The sequence below is a fragment of the Ranitomeya imitator genome, chromosome 5, assembly GCF_032444005.1.
Source record: "Ranitomeya imitator isolate aRanImi1 chromosome 5, aRanImi1.pri, whole genome shotgun sequence".
Classification (NCBI taxonomy): Eukaryota; Metazoa; Chordata; class Amphibia; order Anura; family Dendrobatidae; genus Ranitomeya; species Ranitomeya imitator.
The window spans coordinates 626636183-626653968 of record NC_091286.1 but is presented as its reverse complement, the minus strand read 5'-3'; the positions used below and the strand labels follow the sequence as shown (position 1 = coordinate 626653968).

General features: G+C 45.1%; 1 protein-coding gene across 1 annotated transcript in view; it reads left to right on the top strand.

Annotated features, from left to right (window-relative positions):
- The window catches only part of ROCK2 (Rho associated coiled-coil containing protein kinase 2), a 174345-nt gene extending 172954 nt beyond the window's left edge, over window positions 1-1391 (top strand). The window contains exon 32 of the mRNA XM_069728101.1: window positions 1251-1391. Coding sequence (XP_069584202.1) covers window positions 1251-1254 — 4 coding nt within the window. The 3' untranslated portion in view covers window positions 1255-1391. The remainder of the gene's footprint in view (window positions 1-1250) is intronic.
- The last annotated feature ends 16395 nt before the right edge of the window (window positions 1392-17786 follow it).

The window sequence follows — 17786 nt, the reverse complement described above, 5'->3', positions numbered from 1 at the left end:
CTGAGGGTTACTTCTAGGCAATGGACTTTACAGGGGAAAGTGTGGTGTCATTTACTGTGATAGATAGATCAGGTATGGGCCTTAGGAGAGATGGAGGAAATATGAGGAGTACTGTTTTGTCCACATTGAGCTTTTAGGAAACGAGAGTAGAAGAAGGATATGGCTGATAGACACTCTGTGAATCTGGACAGCAAAAAGATGACATCTGGGCCAAAAAGGTAGATCGGAGTGTCATCAGCATATACAGTAGGTGGTACTGGTAGCTGTGCTACTTTATGGCCTATGCTAGGCCAAAGGTGTAGATTAAGAGTAGGGTCCCCATAACAGAGCCTTGAGGAAGACCAACAAAGAGGAGGAAGTGTAGTGCGAGACGCTAAGTGTGCGGATGGAGAGGTGTGAGGAGATCCAGGAAAGGGCAAGGTCTTTAATGCCAGTGAAAAAGAGGATTTGTAGTAGGAGGCAGAGGAGGTCTAGAAGACGTATAGACAACTGTGTTAGCTTTGGCAGTAGTTTGTGTGTGTATGTGTGTGTATATATATATATATATATATATATATATATATATATATATAATTTAAAGGGACTCTGTCACCTGAATTTGGAGGGAAGAATCTTCAGCCATAGGGGTGGGGTTTTCGGGTGTTTGATTCACCCTTTCCTTACCTGCTGGCTGCAGTATTGGATTGAAGTTCATTCTCTGTCCTCCATAGTACACGCCTGCGCAAGGCAATCTTGCTTTGTGCAGGCATGTACTACGGAGGACAAAGAATGAACTTCAATCCAATTTTGCAGCCAGCATGCAGCCAGCGGGTAAGGAAAGGGTGAATCAAACACCCGAAAACCCCACCCCTATGGCTGAAGATTCTTCCCTCCAAATTCAGGTGACAGAGTCCCTTTAAGCAGTCAGTCATTTTCTGATGGCACTTTCCCTTTCAGTATCATTGTTCTTTTAGATGACCACCAGCTCCATAGCATTCCTGTAGTGGTTGAACTGGTCCCGTTTTTTTCTTTCAGCCAAGAAGGGTATGCTGCTCATTAGGCACATTATGGCGTCCCACACCTCCACCTTATGGCTTTTTGTGCCCCCTGTACCATTTTTGTGAGGCTGTATATAATAAAGCATTAACTATGGCTCCTTGACTTAGTCTTGCATCAGGAACCGATAAATGATATCCTTCTTGTTTTTCCTAATCCGGTACATGGGACTCATCTATTTATTTGCCGCTAACATTCTCCCTTTTGTCTTTCAGTTAACTGCCTTCTGTGAATGCAGTGCCCATTTCAAGATGATTTCTTCCATTCAATGAAAACAATAAGACTGAACGCAAAAATAAGGTGTCCAAAATATAAAAAAAAAACTTTATTTTTCCAAAAAAAAAAAAAAAAAAGACTGTGCTTATATATATCAGAGGTTTACAAAAAAAATGTTGCTGCAATATAGAAAGAAAAAAAATGGAATAATGTTATTTCCTGATGAGTGACTTTGGAAAGCTCAGGGTGGTCAGAAGTCACTGTGATAACGTAGACCCCTACCCGGGATTAATACCCAGGTTACACTCCTGATTCTTTGCAATGGAAATTTTGAGAGGGGTTGGGGGGGCTTTTACCGCTTCATTTCCGGACAAAGAACGTTGGGAGACGAGTGCTGGATCCACAGAGTTTTCTCCTCGAATCTTTACACTACACCCAGACTAGAGAAGAGCGCCGGTCTCGCAGCTGACAGCTTCCACAGCGGGGTTTTTTTTTGGTGCTTCGTACAGCTCCGCCAATGAATGGGCTCCTGGATGAGAAGAATAAAAGGACCGTGTATATATTTGTATCGTACCGAGGCTTTGTGAGAATGCCACCCTTTATTTTTGTACTCCTTGACCAATACCTGCGGTTGTGACTATGCACATGTACAAAGCCATAGTGTTTATCCCTCGGTCCGACGCGCGTCGAGGGATTCTGAAAAATAAAAAAATTGCATGCAAGAGCTGAGTACATTCAGTCTTGAAGCCTGTGTAACTGCGATTATCTTCTTCCAAAAAAATATCTGGATGCCTTAATTAAAAAAAAAATCAATCAATATAGTTTGACCAAGCCCCAGCCCTTTTGGTTGGGGGCTGACTGGTCGCACTAATTCCAGCCCTTTTGGTTGGGGGCTGACTGGTCACACAAATTTTTATTTTTTTTTTGTGGGGGAGGGAGATTCTGCCTCTTTTTTTCTTTTTTGAATGTATTTGGAGAATTCTAGAAGTCTACTCTGATGAACCTCCTTTCCATCAAGGACACTTTCTTCGACCCTCAGTATTAGCAGTCTCCAAAATCTGAATTTCTCTATATTTAAAAAAAAAAGTACCCTAGTAAGTGCCGAAGCCGCAGCCTCTTTGTGGGTGGGGTATGTATTTACATGGGTTCAGGTAATTAAGGGGTAACCCCACAACTACGTTGATGACATTGGGATTAGTTTTGCATAGTATCACATATATATTCATAGAAGCAGTGGGTGATGAAGGTTTGATTCATCAGCTATACAGTAGACTGCCTCGACTGTTTGCACAGACTCCCGTAGAAAGGGAAGAAATGTGCAGAAACTGTATGAACTGAATAGTTAACCAAACTGCTGCCCATTTTTATTGTTTGGTGCCTTAGAGACGTTGCCATTTCCAAAAATGCATTCTGAAAAATACTACTTTAACCCACAACATGGCTGCCTCGACGGTGCTCCCCTCCTGGAAGAAAAGGGTGTCCATTAAGTGCATTTTTTTTTTGCTTGCCTTGGTTTGTTTTCTACTATGTTTTTATTTCTACAGAGCGAGAAAGACATCGATGATTGAATAAATGTATTTTTTTTTTTTTTTTTTAAGTGTTTCTAGCACACACCTACACACACGCACATAAAACATGGGCTGTCACAAGCTTCAGTCATACTGTAGATGTATTTTAATATTTCAGGAACGGTTCTCTAGCACCTAGCTCTAGGTTATTGAATTTCGTATCGGAAATTAAAGAAAACAAAAATTGAAAGAAATAAGGACCTCGGAGGTGCTTATTGGAATTATTTTTACATGGTCTTATTAAGAAAAAAAAAGTATATATATAAATATAATTTATGTGGGCTCGTTCATGCTGTACGCCTAAATATCCCTCAAAGTGCATGTTTTATACAGAAAGCAGTATGATAAAATGTTAACCGTATTGACAATAAAATATAACATGTATTCTGCAGTGCCTCGTGTTTCTTATGTGGTCTGAGCTGTCGCTCAGTGCCTCGTGTCTCTAATAATGAGGCATAAACTCGCTCAGTGCCTTGTGTCTCTAATAATGTGGTCTGAGCTGTCGCTCAGTGCCTCGTGTCTCTAATAATGAGGCATAAACTCGCTCAGTGCCTTGTGTCTCTAATAATGTGGTCTGAACTGTCGCTCAGTGCCTTGTATCTCTAATAATGTGGCCTGAACCGTCACTCAGTGCCTTGTGTCTCTAATAATGAGGCATAAACTGTCGCTCAGTGCCTTGTGTCTCTAATAGTGTGGCCTGAACTGTCGCTCAGTGCCTCGTGTCTCTAATAATGAGGCATAAACTCGCTCAGTGCCTCGTATCTCTAATAATGTGGTCTGAACTGTCACTCAGTGCCTCGTGTCTCTACTAATGTGGCCGGAACGGTCGCTCTGTGCCTCGTGTCTCTAATAATGTGGCCTGAATTGTCACTGTGCCTCATATCTCTTAATAATGTGGCCTGAACTGTCACTCAGTGCCTCATATCTCTAATAATGTGGCCTGAACTGTCACTCAGTGCCTCATATCTCTAATAATATGGCCTGAACTGTCACTCAGTGTCTCGTGTCTAATAATGTGACCTGAACTGTCACTGTGCCTCATATCTCTAATAATGTGGTCTGAACTGTCACTCAGTGCCTCGTGTCTCTAATAATGTGGCCTGGACCGTCACTCAGTGCCTATAATGTGGCCTGAACTGTCGCTCAGTGCCTCATGTCTCTAATAATGTGGCCTGAACTGTCGTTCATTGCCTCGTGTCTCTAATAATGTGGCCTGAACCGTCGCTCAGTGCCTCGTGTCTCTAATAATGTGGCCTGAACCGTCACTCAGTGCCTCGTGTCTCTAATAATGTGGCCTGAATTGTCACTCTATGCCTTGTGTCTCTAATAATGTGGCCTGAACTGTCGCTCAGTGCCTCGTGTCTCTAATAATGTGGCCTGAACTGTCGCTCAGTGCCTCATGTCTCTAATAATGTGGCCTGAACTATCGTTCATTGCCTCATGTCTCTAATAATGTGGCCTGAACCATCGCTCAGTGCCTCGTGTCTCTAATAATGTGGCCTGAACTGTCGTTCATTGCCTCGTGTCTCTAATAATGTGGCCTGAACAGTCGCTCAGTGCCTCGTGTCTCTAATAATGTAGCCTGAACCACCGCTCAGTGCCTCGTGTCTCTAATAATGTGGCCTGAACCGTTGCTCAGTGCCTCGTGTCTCTAATAATGTAGCCTGAACCATCGCTCAGTGCCTTGTGTCTCTAATAATGTGGCCTGAACCATCACTCATTGCCTCGTGCCTCTAATAATGTGGCCTGAACCGTCGCTCAGTGCCTCGTGTCTCTAATAATGTGGCCTGAACCATCGCTCAGTGCCTCGTGTCTCTAATAATGTGGCCTGAACTGTCGTTCATTGCCTCGTGTCTCTAATAATGTGGCCTGAACCGTCGCTCAGTGCCTCGTGTCTCTAATAATGTGGCCTGAACTGTAGTTCATTGCCTCGTGTCTCTAATAATGTGGCCTGAACTGTCGCTCATTGCCTCTTGTCTCTAATAATGTGGCCTGAACTGTAGCTCATTGCCTCGTGTCTCTAATAATGTGGCCTGAACTGTCGCTCAGTGCCTCGTGTCTCTAATAATGTGGCCTGTACCGTCATTCAGTGCCTCATGTCTCTAATAATGTGGCCTGAACTGTCGTTCATTGCCTCGTGTTTCTAATAATGTGGCCTGAACCGTCGCTCAGTGCCTCGTGTCTCTAATAATGTGGCCTGAACTGTCTCTCAGTGCCTCGTGTTTCTAATAATGTGCCCTGAACAGTCGCTCCGTGCCTCGTGTCTCTAATAATGTGGCCTGAACTGTCACTCAGTGCCTCGTGTCTCTAATAATGTGGCCTGAACTGTCGCTCAGTGCCTCGTGTCTCTAATAATGTGGCCTGAACCGTCGCTCAGTGCCTCGTGTCTCTAATAATGTGGCCTGAACCGTCGCTCAGTGCCTCGTGTCTCTAATAATGTGGCCTGAACCGTCGCTCAGTGCCTCGTGTCTCTAATAATGTGGCCTGAACCGTCGCTCAGTGCCTCGTGTCTCTAATAATCTGGTCTGAACCGTCGCTCAGTGCCTCGTGTCTAATAATGTGGCCTGAACCGTCGCTCAGTGCCTGGTCTTATACACTACTCACAAAAAGTAAGGGAGATTTGGCTTTTGTGCAACATTTATAGAAAATTGAAGCAGAAGTTTGCAATGGTGATTTTCTCATCTCAAACAATTTATTGAAACAAAAGCCAACAATAGTGGTAACATAGTAAGGCCGAAAAAAGACATTTGTCCATCCAGTTCAGCCTATATTCCATCATAATAAATCCCCAGATCTACGTCCTTCTACAGAACCTAATTGTATGATACAATATTGTTCTGCTCCAGGAAGACATCCAGGCCTCTCTTGAACCCCTCAACTGAGTTCGCCATCACCACCTCCTCAGGCAAGCAATTCCAGATTCTCACTGCCCTAACAGTAAAGAATCCTCTTCTATGTTGGTGGAAAAACCTTCTCTCCTCCAGACGCAAAGAATGCCCCCTTGTGCCCGTCACCTTCCTTGGTATAAACAGATCCTCAGCGAGATATTTGTATTGTCCCCTTATATACTTATACATGGTTATTAGATCGCCCCTTAGTCGTCTTTTTTCTAGACTAAATAATCCTAATTTCGCTAATCTATCTGGGTATTGTAGTTCTCCCATCCCCTTTATTAATTTTGTTGCCCTCCTTTGTACTCTCTCTAGTTCCATTATATCCTTCCTGAGCACCGGTGCCCAAAACTGGACACAGTACTCCATGTGCGGTCTAACTAGGGATTTGTACAGAGGCAGTATAATTCTCTCATCATGTGTATCCAGACCTCTTTTAATGCACCCCATGATCCTGTTTGCCTTGGCAGCTGCTGCCTGGCACTGGCTGCTCCAGGTAAGTTTATCATTAACTAGGATCCCCAAGTCCTTCTCCCTGTCAGATTTACCCAGTGGTTTCCCATTCAGTGTGTAATGGTGATATTGATTCCTTCTTCCCATGTGTATAACCTTACATTTATCATTGTTAAACCTCATCTGCCACCTTTCAGCCCAAGTTTCCAACTTATCCAGATCCATCTGTAGCAGAATACTATCTTCTCTTGTATTAACTGCTTTATTTAACTGTGTAAACCTTCTACCAGATCATTAATGAATATGTTGAAGAGAACAGGTCCCAATACTGACCCCTGCGGTACCCCACTGGTCACAGCGACCCAGTTAGAGAATATACCATTTATAACCACCCTCTGCTTTCTATCACTAAGCCAGTTACTAACCCATTTACACACATTTTCCCCCAGGCCAAGCATTCTCATTTTGTGCACCAACCTCTTGTGCGGCACGGTATCAAACGCTTTGGAAAAATCGAGATATACCACGTCCAATGACTCACCGTGGTCCAGCCTATAGCTTACCTCTTCATAAAAACTGATTAGATTGGTTTGACCGGAGCGATTTCTCATAAACCCATGCTGATATGGAGTTAAACAGTTATTCTCATTGAGATAATCCAGAATAACATCCCTCAGAAACCCTTCAAATATTTTACCAACAATAGAGGTTAGACTTACTGGCCTATAATTTCCAGGTTCACTTTTAGAGCCCTTTTTGAATATTGGCACCACATTTGCTATGCGCCAATCCTGCGGAACAGATCCTGTCGCTATAGAGTCCCTAAAAATAAGAAATAATGGTTTATCTATTACATTACTTAGTTCTCTTAGTACTCGTGGGTGTATGCCATCCGGACCCGGAGATTTATCTATTTTAATCTTATTTAGCTGGTTTCGCACCTCTTCTTGGGTTAGATTGGTGACCCTTAATACCCCCAATTTTGGCTATACCCCCAAAAATGTCACTGTCTCCATAACTTGTTGCGTGGCTTTGAGAGTAAATTACAGCTGACAACGACATCTCGAGCTGTTTACAAGTGGAATTATTGTCTGCTGAGGCATGGCAGGCATTCCACTTTTCTTGAAGGGCGACCCTCAGGTCATTGATGTTCTGGGGTACAGCGTTACAAGCCTTTACACGGTGATATAGCTGATCCTGTAAGCTTAATACGGGATTCAGGTCTGCAGAACCTCCAGGCTGCTCCACTTGAGGTCCCCCCAGTTTCCAACAGCCGTTCCCTAACGATGTGACCTCAATGAGCTGGAGCATTAAAGATGAAATTAGGCCTGTGCTGTGAGTTGATTAATGATGTTATTCAAGTAGTAGGGGCTTGTCACAAAGTGTAGGGCTGTTCTGTATTGACTAGACACACCATCCCACATTGTTAGACCACCTCTATCAAAGGCTCGTCTGGTGACAACAGTGGCTGATGCATAACGCTCTTTTTGATGCTTCCAGCTTCGTTGGTAGCCATCATTTCTGGTCAGCGAGAATCGACTTTCATCAGTGAACAACAGAGGCCATTGGTCCCTCGTCCAGCTTAGATGCTCCCTGGCCCATGCAAGATGATGACGCCTGTGCCTGATGGTGTGGTCAGGTAGCCGTGCACACAGACCACACTGATGTAAACTGTTTCGAATGGTCTGACGTGACACTTGGGTGCCTCTCACCTCTCCTATATGTGACTGGAGTTGTGTGACATTCATCATCCAGTTCTAAAGAGTATTGTTCACAATGAGCGGTCATCAATGTGGGATGTGGCCAAAGGACGTCCACTTCTGCCATTCTGTGACTCTTCCTGTCTCTCTGTATCTCTGTTACATCCTACTGATGACTCTGTGACCCTCTAAGCTCAGTGTCTACTTCCGTCTGAGAACATTCTGCTTAAAGCTTTGCAATGGCAAGGTTCTGGTGATCAATTGTTAGGTGTGGTCTTGGACTCATGATGAGAAAATGTGAAGAGCATGATGTGGAGCACTGTGTAATACTAATTCTAATTGAACCCTGAAATGTATTGGCCAATTTATGGATGAAACACCTGTTGTGAATTTTGCCATTACGGTAAGTTCCATGTCAGAGAACAGTGAGTTGTGCAAAAAGTACTGCGCCAAGGAACAGTTGGACTTGTGCATCCAAAAGTTTAGAGAAGGTCACAGTAAGTTTACATGAAAAGGTTAGAGTGCATTTTTGGTTCATCCTGAAATGTCACCCGAAAGCGAAATATCCCTAACTTTTAGTGAATAGTGTATAACCTGTTCTAAGCAGTCACTCGATGCCTTGTGTATATTATAATGTGGTCTGAACTATCACATAGTTCAGACGCCATAATAGAGATGAGACACTATCACTTAGTGCCTTGCATCTCTTATAACATTTTCTGAACTGTCAGTCAGTTCAGACCACGTTCTAAGAGACTTAGGGAACTGCGTGACAGTTTAGAACATGTTATAAAAGACTTAAGGAACTGTCACTCAGTGCCTTGTGTCTCTTATAACGTGGCCTGAACGGTCACTCAGCAACTCCTGTCTCTTGTGTGTTTTGAACTGTCACTTAGTGCTGTCACGGGGCTACCTCAACAGGGAGGGGTCAGAAGACTACGGTTTCTGGTTACACGCACTTCTGCACTGGCTAGAAGTGCTTCACCATCGTATGAAGCCATGCAAGTTTTTCCTTGTTGGCAGTGCAAGGGTTAATCTGTTCAGTTGAAGCTCCTGGAGATTTCCTACCTGGATTGTCTCAGCTGTTTAGTGTTTGCCATTCCCCTCTACTATATATTCCCGCCTCTGGCACTTCGGTACTGCCAATGTTAGCTTCTGCCTGCTTCTGGAGTTGGAAGTGTAGTTCATAGTTAGAGTTAGTGTTTGGATATAGTTGCTTTGAGTTTTCTGTGTGAACTTCCTTATCCTCTCTATTTGGTTTCTCCTTCATTTAACTCCCGTGTCTCACTCTGTTGTTTGGTTTGTGTATTTTTGCTTTTTGTATGGTTGGCATTTTCATTTATCCCTGTCAGTCTTCCCTTGTTTGTCTGATTAGTGTGTTCTTATACACTTCAGCTCTCCACTGCGCTCGGAGAAGGGGACAGATCAGGGTAGATACAAGAGCACAGCAAGGCACAAGAACCCAGCATGTCCACCTGCAGGTGTAATCTGGGGGACAGGTATAGACTAGGGTGCCCCTAGTTCTTGGGACCTGGTTAGCGCCCAAAGTCCCAACACCATTGTGACAATTGCCTTGTGTTTATTATAACAAGTTCTAAGGAGTTACTCAAGAACATTTATCTACATTACTAAATCACTGGTTGAATATTATTTATATAGCACCATTAATTCTATGGTGCTGTACATGAGAAAGGGGTTACGTACAGTTATAGATACCGTTTACAGTAAACAAATTTACAGTGAGACTAATACAGAGGGGAGAGGACCCTGTCCTTGCGGACTTACATTCTATGGGGCAATGGGGAAGAGACAACGTCGGGGGTGCGGCAGCTCGGGTGGTGGTGAGGTGGCAGAATGGTTATTGCAGGCTGTAGGCTTTTCTGAAGAGATGGGTTTTCAGGTTCCGTCTGAAGGATGCGAGGGTGGTGGATAATCGGACGTGTTGAGGCATGGAATTTCAGAGGAAGGGGGATATTTGGGAGAAATCTTGGAGGCGGTTGTGTGAGGAACGAATAAATGTGGAGGAGAGTAGGAGGTCTTGGGAGGATCGAAGGTTACGTGAGGGAAGATAATGGGAGATTAGTTCAGAGATATTGGGAGGGGACAGGTTGTGGATGGCTTTGTAGATCAGTGTTAGCAGTTTGAACTGGATTTGTTGGGGAATTGGGAGCCAGTGGAGGGATTTGAAGAGGGTGGCCAGAGGGTGTTGCAGTAATCGAAGCGGGAGATGAGGGCATGCACAAGAGTTTTAGTAGATTGTGGGCTGAGGGACGGACTCTGGCAATATTTTTGAGTTGAAGGTTGCAAGAGTTTGGACATGCAGTTTGAAGGACTGGGCAGAGTCGAGAGTTACCCCAAGGCAGCGGATTTCAGGTTCGGGAGAAATTGTGATGCGTTTACCATGATAGACAGATCAGGTAGGGGGGGATACGTGAGATGGGGGAAAGATGATGAGTTCAGTATTGTCTACATTGAGTTTTGGGAAGCGAGAGGTGAAGAAGGAGAATATGGCTGACAGACACTCTGGGATTCTGGACAGCAGAGAGGTGACGTCTGGGCCAGAGAGGTAGATCTGAATGTCATCTGCATACAGGTGGTACTGGAAGCCATGGGACTTTGAGTTGTCCTAGGCCAAGGGTATAGATGGAAAAAAGTAGGGGTTCTAGAACAGAGCCTTGAGGGACTCCCAACAGAGAGAGGTGTGGGAGTGGGAAACTCTAAATGTGCGGTCGGAAAGGTATGAAGAGATCCATGACAAGGTCTTTGAGGCCAAGGTAAGAAAAAAATCTGTAGCAGTAGGCAGTGGTCCACTGTGTCGAAGGCAGAGGACAGGTCGAGGAAGATGGAGAACTGTGTTAGCTTTGGCTGTAAGTCATTAGTAAAGTTGAGCATGGACATGCTGCTCAACTAGTTTTGAAGCAAACTGGAGCAGTGAGATATGGGGCGATAGCTGGACATAGCAGTTGGGTCAAGGTTAGTTTTTTTGAGGATGGGTGTGATAGTGGCATGTTTGAAGGCAGAGGGGAAGGTACCAAGATAGGGATAGGTGGAAGAGATGAGTTAGGGCTGGAATGAGCATGTTAGTGAGGTTGGGGAGCAGGTGGGAAGGGATGGGGTCACGTGCACAGGTGGTTAGGTGTGATTTGGAGAGGAGGTAAGCTTTCCTTCAGTGATGCTGGAGGGGAGGTTATTAGGAAAGGGCAGAGGTCTGGTATATGTAGTGGTTGGGGTGGTGGAGCAGTAAAGATTTGCCTTGTTTCGTTGATCTTGTTTTTGAAGTAGGTGGCAAAAAAGAGATGAGGGGAGTTGGAGGTGGCAGTAGTGAGTGGAGGAGAGAGTTAAATGTGCTGACCAGTTGTTTTGGGTTGTATGATAATGAAGATACAGGGTTTGTGAAATAGGTCTGTTTAGCAGTGGTGAGGGCTGATTTGAAGGCAAGTGTAGCTTGTCTGAAAGCAGTGAAGTCGTCTGGCAGGCGTGTTTTCTTCCAATGCCGCTCTGCTACCCTGGATGCTTGTCGAAGATTTTTGGTGAGATTGTTATGCCAGGGTTGCCTATTGATTTGTCGCACTTTGCCATGCAAGAGAGGGGTGACTGTTGTGAATTCTACTCTTGGGCTCCCTCCGGTGGTTGTTGATGGTAATGCAGTTATTCCTGAGCAGCAGTCTTGGACAGGTGTTTCTGCTAATTGTAATTCTGACTGGGGTATTTAGCTGTGCAGGACTCATTAGTCCTTGCCAGTAGTCAATGTTCCTTTGGAAGTGTTGGTCCTCTGCCTGGCCTCTCCTGCTTGCTGCCAATTCAGCAAAGATAAGTGTTTGCTTCATTTTTTAGACACACTGCTGTGTGTTTATTTTCTGTGCTGATCTTGTTTCTATTTTGTTCCTGCTAGACTGTGCCTGTTGTTTTTCTCAGTCTAGTTGGACTCGCAGATATACTCTCCACGTCTTTAGTTAGGTGTGGAGTTTTTGTATTTTTCTGCTGTGGATATTTTGTAGTGTGTTATGCTAACCGCATAGTATCCTGTACTATCCTTTCCTATCTAGGTAGAAGTGGCCTCCTTTGCTTATCCCTGTTTTCTGTCTGAGTGTGTCTTTTCCTCTCCTACTCACAGTCATTATTTGTGGGGGGCTACCTATCCTTTGGGGGTCTACTCTGAGGCCAGAGAGTTTTCCTATTTCCATCTTTAGGGATATTTAGTTCTCCGGCTGTGTCGAGGTGTCTAGGTCTGGTTAGGTACACCCCACGGCTACTTCTAGTTGCGGTGATAGGATCAGGGTTTGCGGTCAGTAAAGTTACCACTGCTCCAGCGAAGGTTATTTCATGCTGCTCCAAGGCCACTTGATCCTAACAGGTGACTGAGTCTATGGCTGACATGAGGGTGGTTATGGAAAGCGGTGGCGCTGTTTGTGTCGTGGAGATATGGACAGGGGTAGAAGAGAGTCTGTGAATGTCTAGGTGTGTGAGGTTTCTGCGAGGATGTGGTAGTGGCTGGACATGGATGGCGGGTGAGGACAAGGATGAGAAGGTGAGTAGTTGGTCGTCAGATAGGGGGGAGAGGTTGTGAGATTAGATAATGGACAGAGGCGGGTGAAGATGAGGTCTAGTGTATGTCCTGTGTGGGTGGCTGTGGAGGACCACTGAGTAAGTCCAAAGAATGAAGGGCCATGAGCTTGGAGGCTGCTGGCTGGTGGGTGTCAGTAGGGATATTAAAGTCACCCATTATATTGGTGGGGATGTCGGCAGAGAGAAAGTGAAGAAGCCAGGTGGAGAATTGGTCAATAAAGGCAGTGCCTGAGCCCAGTGGTCGGTATGTGACAGCCATTTGGAGATTAGAGGGAGAGTAGATACGAACAGAGTGAACCTCGAAAGAAGGGAGGATAAGGAGGGTGGGAGTTGGATAGGGTTGAAGGAGCAGTTTTTAGAAAGAAGGAAACCCACTCTTCCACCATGTCTGTTGCCAGAGTGTGGAGTGTGGGTAAACTGGAGGCCACTGTAACTCAGTGCAGCAGGGGAGGCCGTGTCATCAAGCGTCAGCCACGTTTCAGTGAGGGCCAGGACGAAAAGGTTGCGGGAATTTAAAGAGATTGTGGATCACGTGGAGCTTGTTGCAGACAGATCGGGCATTCCAAAGTGCCCCAGAGAGAGGAAGACCTTTGTTTTTTTTTAAAGGAGAGTATGAGATTAGCAAAAATATCCACTTCTTTCTAGAACCTTCCGGAGGTACTAGTTCTTAGTGAGGAGATCCAACTGGTGTATGAAATCTTACAGGCAGAACTACAAGGGAAGAATATGCAAATTACCTCATCTTTTAAAAAGGAAAAACTCTAGTGTCACCTACCAGACGCTGCCTATTGGCAAATATTGCACTGTTTTGGAAGTAAGCAGCTTTTCTTTTCTTTTTAAATCCTGAGCAACCCATTTAACCAGCACTAGCTCCTTGACTAGTCATGATACAAACGTACCTAAAGAAATTATTTACATCCTTTAACTGCTAAATTTACAAAATAAAAGAATTTAAAGCAGGCCTCCATTTGAAAATACAGTGATAGCTGAATTTGTTATAGAAGAACTTTATCGTTCTACTCGTATTACATCTCTGCTGCTCACCAGAATTGTCATTCAAGGAGGAGATCTCGCCCCACTGGGAACCAGGAAGTGAGGAGACTGCAGAGTTGTGAGCTGCTCAAGAGAACTTGAGAACAACCCTTACAGGTGGAAGCTCTTCTTCCCAAAGCATTTGGGAATACTTAATCAGAAAGGAGTGTATTGTGAGATCCAAGGGAAATATAAATGCTGCAAAAATCTTTAGAAAGCAAACAATAACTTGTATGCCATTGCTCAATTCCAACAAAATTAGTTTTGACTCCAGGTAAGGCTAGGTTCCCATTGCGTTAATGGGACCGCGCTAACGGACAGCGTGCGCCGTGCAACGCGTCCGTTAGCGCGCCCATTAACAGCAATGGGGACGCGCATCACTAGCGCGTGCCATTTTCGGCACACGCTAGCGATGTGCCGGTGTTTTGTGGCGCGCCGCGGTCCGTTCCCCGCTCTCGCAGATCAGAGATCTGCGAGAGCGGGGACGTTTAACGCGACCCCTTTAAAACACATTGCGTTAGCGCAATCCGCTAGCGCTAGGCGCTAAACGGATTGCACTAACGCAATCTGAACCTAGCCTTAATCTTCAAGGGAATCTGTCACCAAGTTTTTGCTATGTGCTGTGCAGCCAATCAACAAGCTTTTAGGCTGTGGGCACTCCCGAAGCCAAGTATTGGCATGGCTATGATTGGCCGGCGCACCACGTGACCTGGCCTGTATAAATGCTGGATTACGGGTGGCACAGCCATTTTGCTCTGATTAGCGTAGGGACCGGACGCAGCTCGAGTGAGGGACAGTGGTGCACTGAAGCACACACGGGCTTTTTTTTTTTTTTTTTTAGAGTACCCTCACAGAAACAGTCTGTCAGAGTACTCTGCACAACAGCATAGTTTTAATTTGGGGAGGCCTCAAAACATTGAGAAATGGCAAATACAACAAACTGCAGTGGAGTATAACAATGGCTGGGTGTGGCTCGCATACTTCTCTATTCAGCCAACTGTATGGACAAGTCCTGTGGGATCCACAATTCCACAACATATCCACTTCAAACTATGAACACTGACCTACAAAACCGTCCAAAATTTGTCTTCCCTATACATCTCTGAACTAATCTCCCACCACGCAATCTCTGGTCTTCCCAAGAACGCCTCCACAATCGTACGATCCTCATCCGATCGTCTCCAAAACTTCTCCCGAGTATCCCTCATCGTGTAGAATTCTGTAACACATCCGATTATTCCGTACATACAGAACTTTCAAGCGGTAATCGAAAACCCTGCTACCACCACCACCAGAGCTACGCCAGCCCCCCGAACTGACTGGCTCCTTGCCCATTATCCTGTATAATGTAAAGCCACAAGAGTAGGGCCATCCAGCCTAAAACCACCTCAAAATGTTCTGGCCTCATGACTCATCTAGAGGGACTCGAAATTACACAGAATGTCCTGTCGCCTGCTTACACCAGAGGAAGGCGTTTCATTTGGGCGTGCATCAGGCACAGATCGACCACCTCCTCTCTCTGCAGCAGCTTCACCAGCAACACGGCCACATCTACTATTTGATGCTCTCCTCACTCTTTGCACCCCAAAAAATGTAGAGTATTACACAGCCTGTATACAGAGAAAGCGTGGCCAGCAGATTATTACACTGCCTGTATGCAGAGTGCCCCCACAGAGCCTGTTTTCAGAGTACCCATCCACCTTGCAGTCTCATCATCATGATTTTTCATGGAGTAAACACAAAATTGCGGCAACATGTTCAATATTCAGTGGACTGGCTGTAGGTCTACTGACCCAAACTTCTCAGCCTCATGTATGCCTATGCAGCTGCCAATTTTGGGCCAGGAGGCCCCATGGCTGGCCTGTGCATTGCTGTCCATACTCTGACCACGTTTCATGCATGTCTGAACGATGCCCTTATTTTTATTTGCATTGAATCTGAATGTTTCCAAATGTTCAATGGACGAGTCCCAGGACTGTGACACCATCCACCCCACCCGACGACCCCAAATGCTGGTGCTCGCGACACCTGTTCCAATTCCAACCTTTTTAAATACTGCAAGCAAATGACAATACAATACAGGAGGCGGTGACATTGTGTCCCTGTGAAGTTTTACTATGGATCCGACATACACAAGAACCACTTGTCCCAGCTCAAGGGGGTTATCCTCAATGGTGCACCAATGGCCCCAATAGGACAATTTTCTTTAAGGGGAGTCTTTTAGCACATAACTCGCCAAGCACAGGCACTCGGTGCACATTTGTGATGGCCAAACAAGTCAGCGCATGGTCGCACCACCCCATATTCCAGCCATATCCGCCCTCCTCTTGCATTATTGACAACTCTGGCAGAGATCAATGAAAAACAAATAGGTGAGAAATTTCACTGACCTGAATCATTCACGTCAGTTTTTTTCATACAAACAGTCTGAGTTTTGTCAGTTTTTCTCATATGTGAAAGAACGTTTCTCCCCCTTCTCTTTTGTGTCACTAAGTGAGGTTTCTCCTTGTGGAGAGTGACATGCCAGTATGGCAAGACTTAAACGCCATGCAATGCTCCTCTGTGTAATGAAATATGCAAATTATGTCTTCAGAGAGGAAGGGGATTTGAACACTAGCGCCACCTATTTGAAGTACAACCCCTGGCAAAAAAACTATGGAATCAGTAACCGTTACTGACTACCACATTTTTTTGTTCTTGATTTCTTTTAGTGTTTCTTAAAGCCAGAAAGTTGTCATTTGAAATGACTTTAGTTTTGTTCCATGTCTGTGATCTTTTTTTTCTACAAAATTAAACAACTGAATGAACATCTTCCAAGGCCGGTGATTCCATAATTTTTGCCAGGGGTTGTAGCAACCCTAAAAGTCACTATCAACCCTTTAACGAGCCTGTCACATGACCTAGGATGAAAGCCAAATCAGAATCTCAATTTTCAGTGTTTCGGGGTGTTGCCCCTCATTAGTGCAAAGTATGAAATACGATTTGGCTAGGTGAGATGCTAAGACTGGGATTTAGGGGGTAACGTTTCTCCCTGTGGAGAGTGAGAAATCTTACCTCTTAGATCCCGGTCAAACGCCACTCACAAAGCCAAATCGTATCTCATACTTTCCACTTATGAGGGGCAATACCCCGAAACACTGTCCGCAAATTAAGATTTGGATTTGGCTTGCATCATAAATCATGTGACAAGGCTCGTTAAAGGGTTGATAGTGACTTGTAGTATTGCTCCTTCCAATAGGTGGCTCTAGTGTTCAAATCCTCTTCCTCTCTGAAAAGACAATTTACATATATCACTAAGTGGAAAAACAGATCGTACACAGATGGCATCCAAGAACTATCTGATTTTTTTTTCACTGACCGATAGACTTGCATTTCTGATTTTGATTCAACATTAGGATCAATATTGAACATGTTGCCGCAATTTTGTGCTCAGTCCACGAAAAATCATGGACATATGAAGAGCCTCATTCACTAATATACCTATGAAAAACATGGATAGCGCTCGTATGCAAAGAACTGGATGTATGACTGAGCCCTAAGTGTGCACGGAGCGCCTGTGCTTGGTCTGAACAGTCATTTTGTGCTAACAGATTCACTTCACGATGAAGAACCATAAACCTCTATTCCTTAAGGCCGGTTTCACACGTCAGTGGCTCTCCGGTACGTGAGGTGACAGTTTCCTCACGTACCGGAGTCACTGACTCAGACACATTAAATTCAATGTGTCTCTGCACATGTCAGCGTGTTTTCACAGACCGTGTGCAAAACACGGAGACATGTCAGTGTTCATGGGGGCGCACGGATCACACAGACCCATTAAAGTCAATGGGTCCGTGTAAAACACGTACCGCACACAGATGTTGTCCGTGTGCCGTCCATGTGCCGTGCAGGAGACCGCTACAGTAAGCGCTGTCCCCCCCACGTGGTGCTGAAGCTCCATTCATTTCTTCTCTCCAGCAGCGTCGCTGGAGAGAAGATATGAAAAATCATTTTTTTTGTTTTTGGTGTTTAAAATAAAGATCCTTGTCCCCAACCCCCTCCCACCCCCTGTGCGCCCGCCCGCTAATAAAATACTCACCCGCGCCAGCTTCTCCTGTATGAGCGGTCACGTGGTGCTGCTGATTACAGTCATGAATATGCGGCTCCACCTCCCATAGGGGTGGAGCTGCATATTCATGACTAATGGGTGGCACCACGGGACTGCTCATACTGGAGAAGGTGCGGCGCGGAGAGGATGCTTCGAGGGAGCCGGGTGAGTATTATAGTAACAGTGGGCGGGCGCACAGGGGGTAAGAGGGGACAGGGATGTTTACTTTAAACACGAA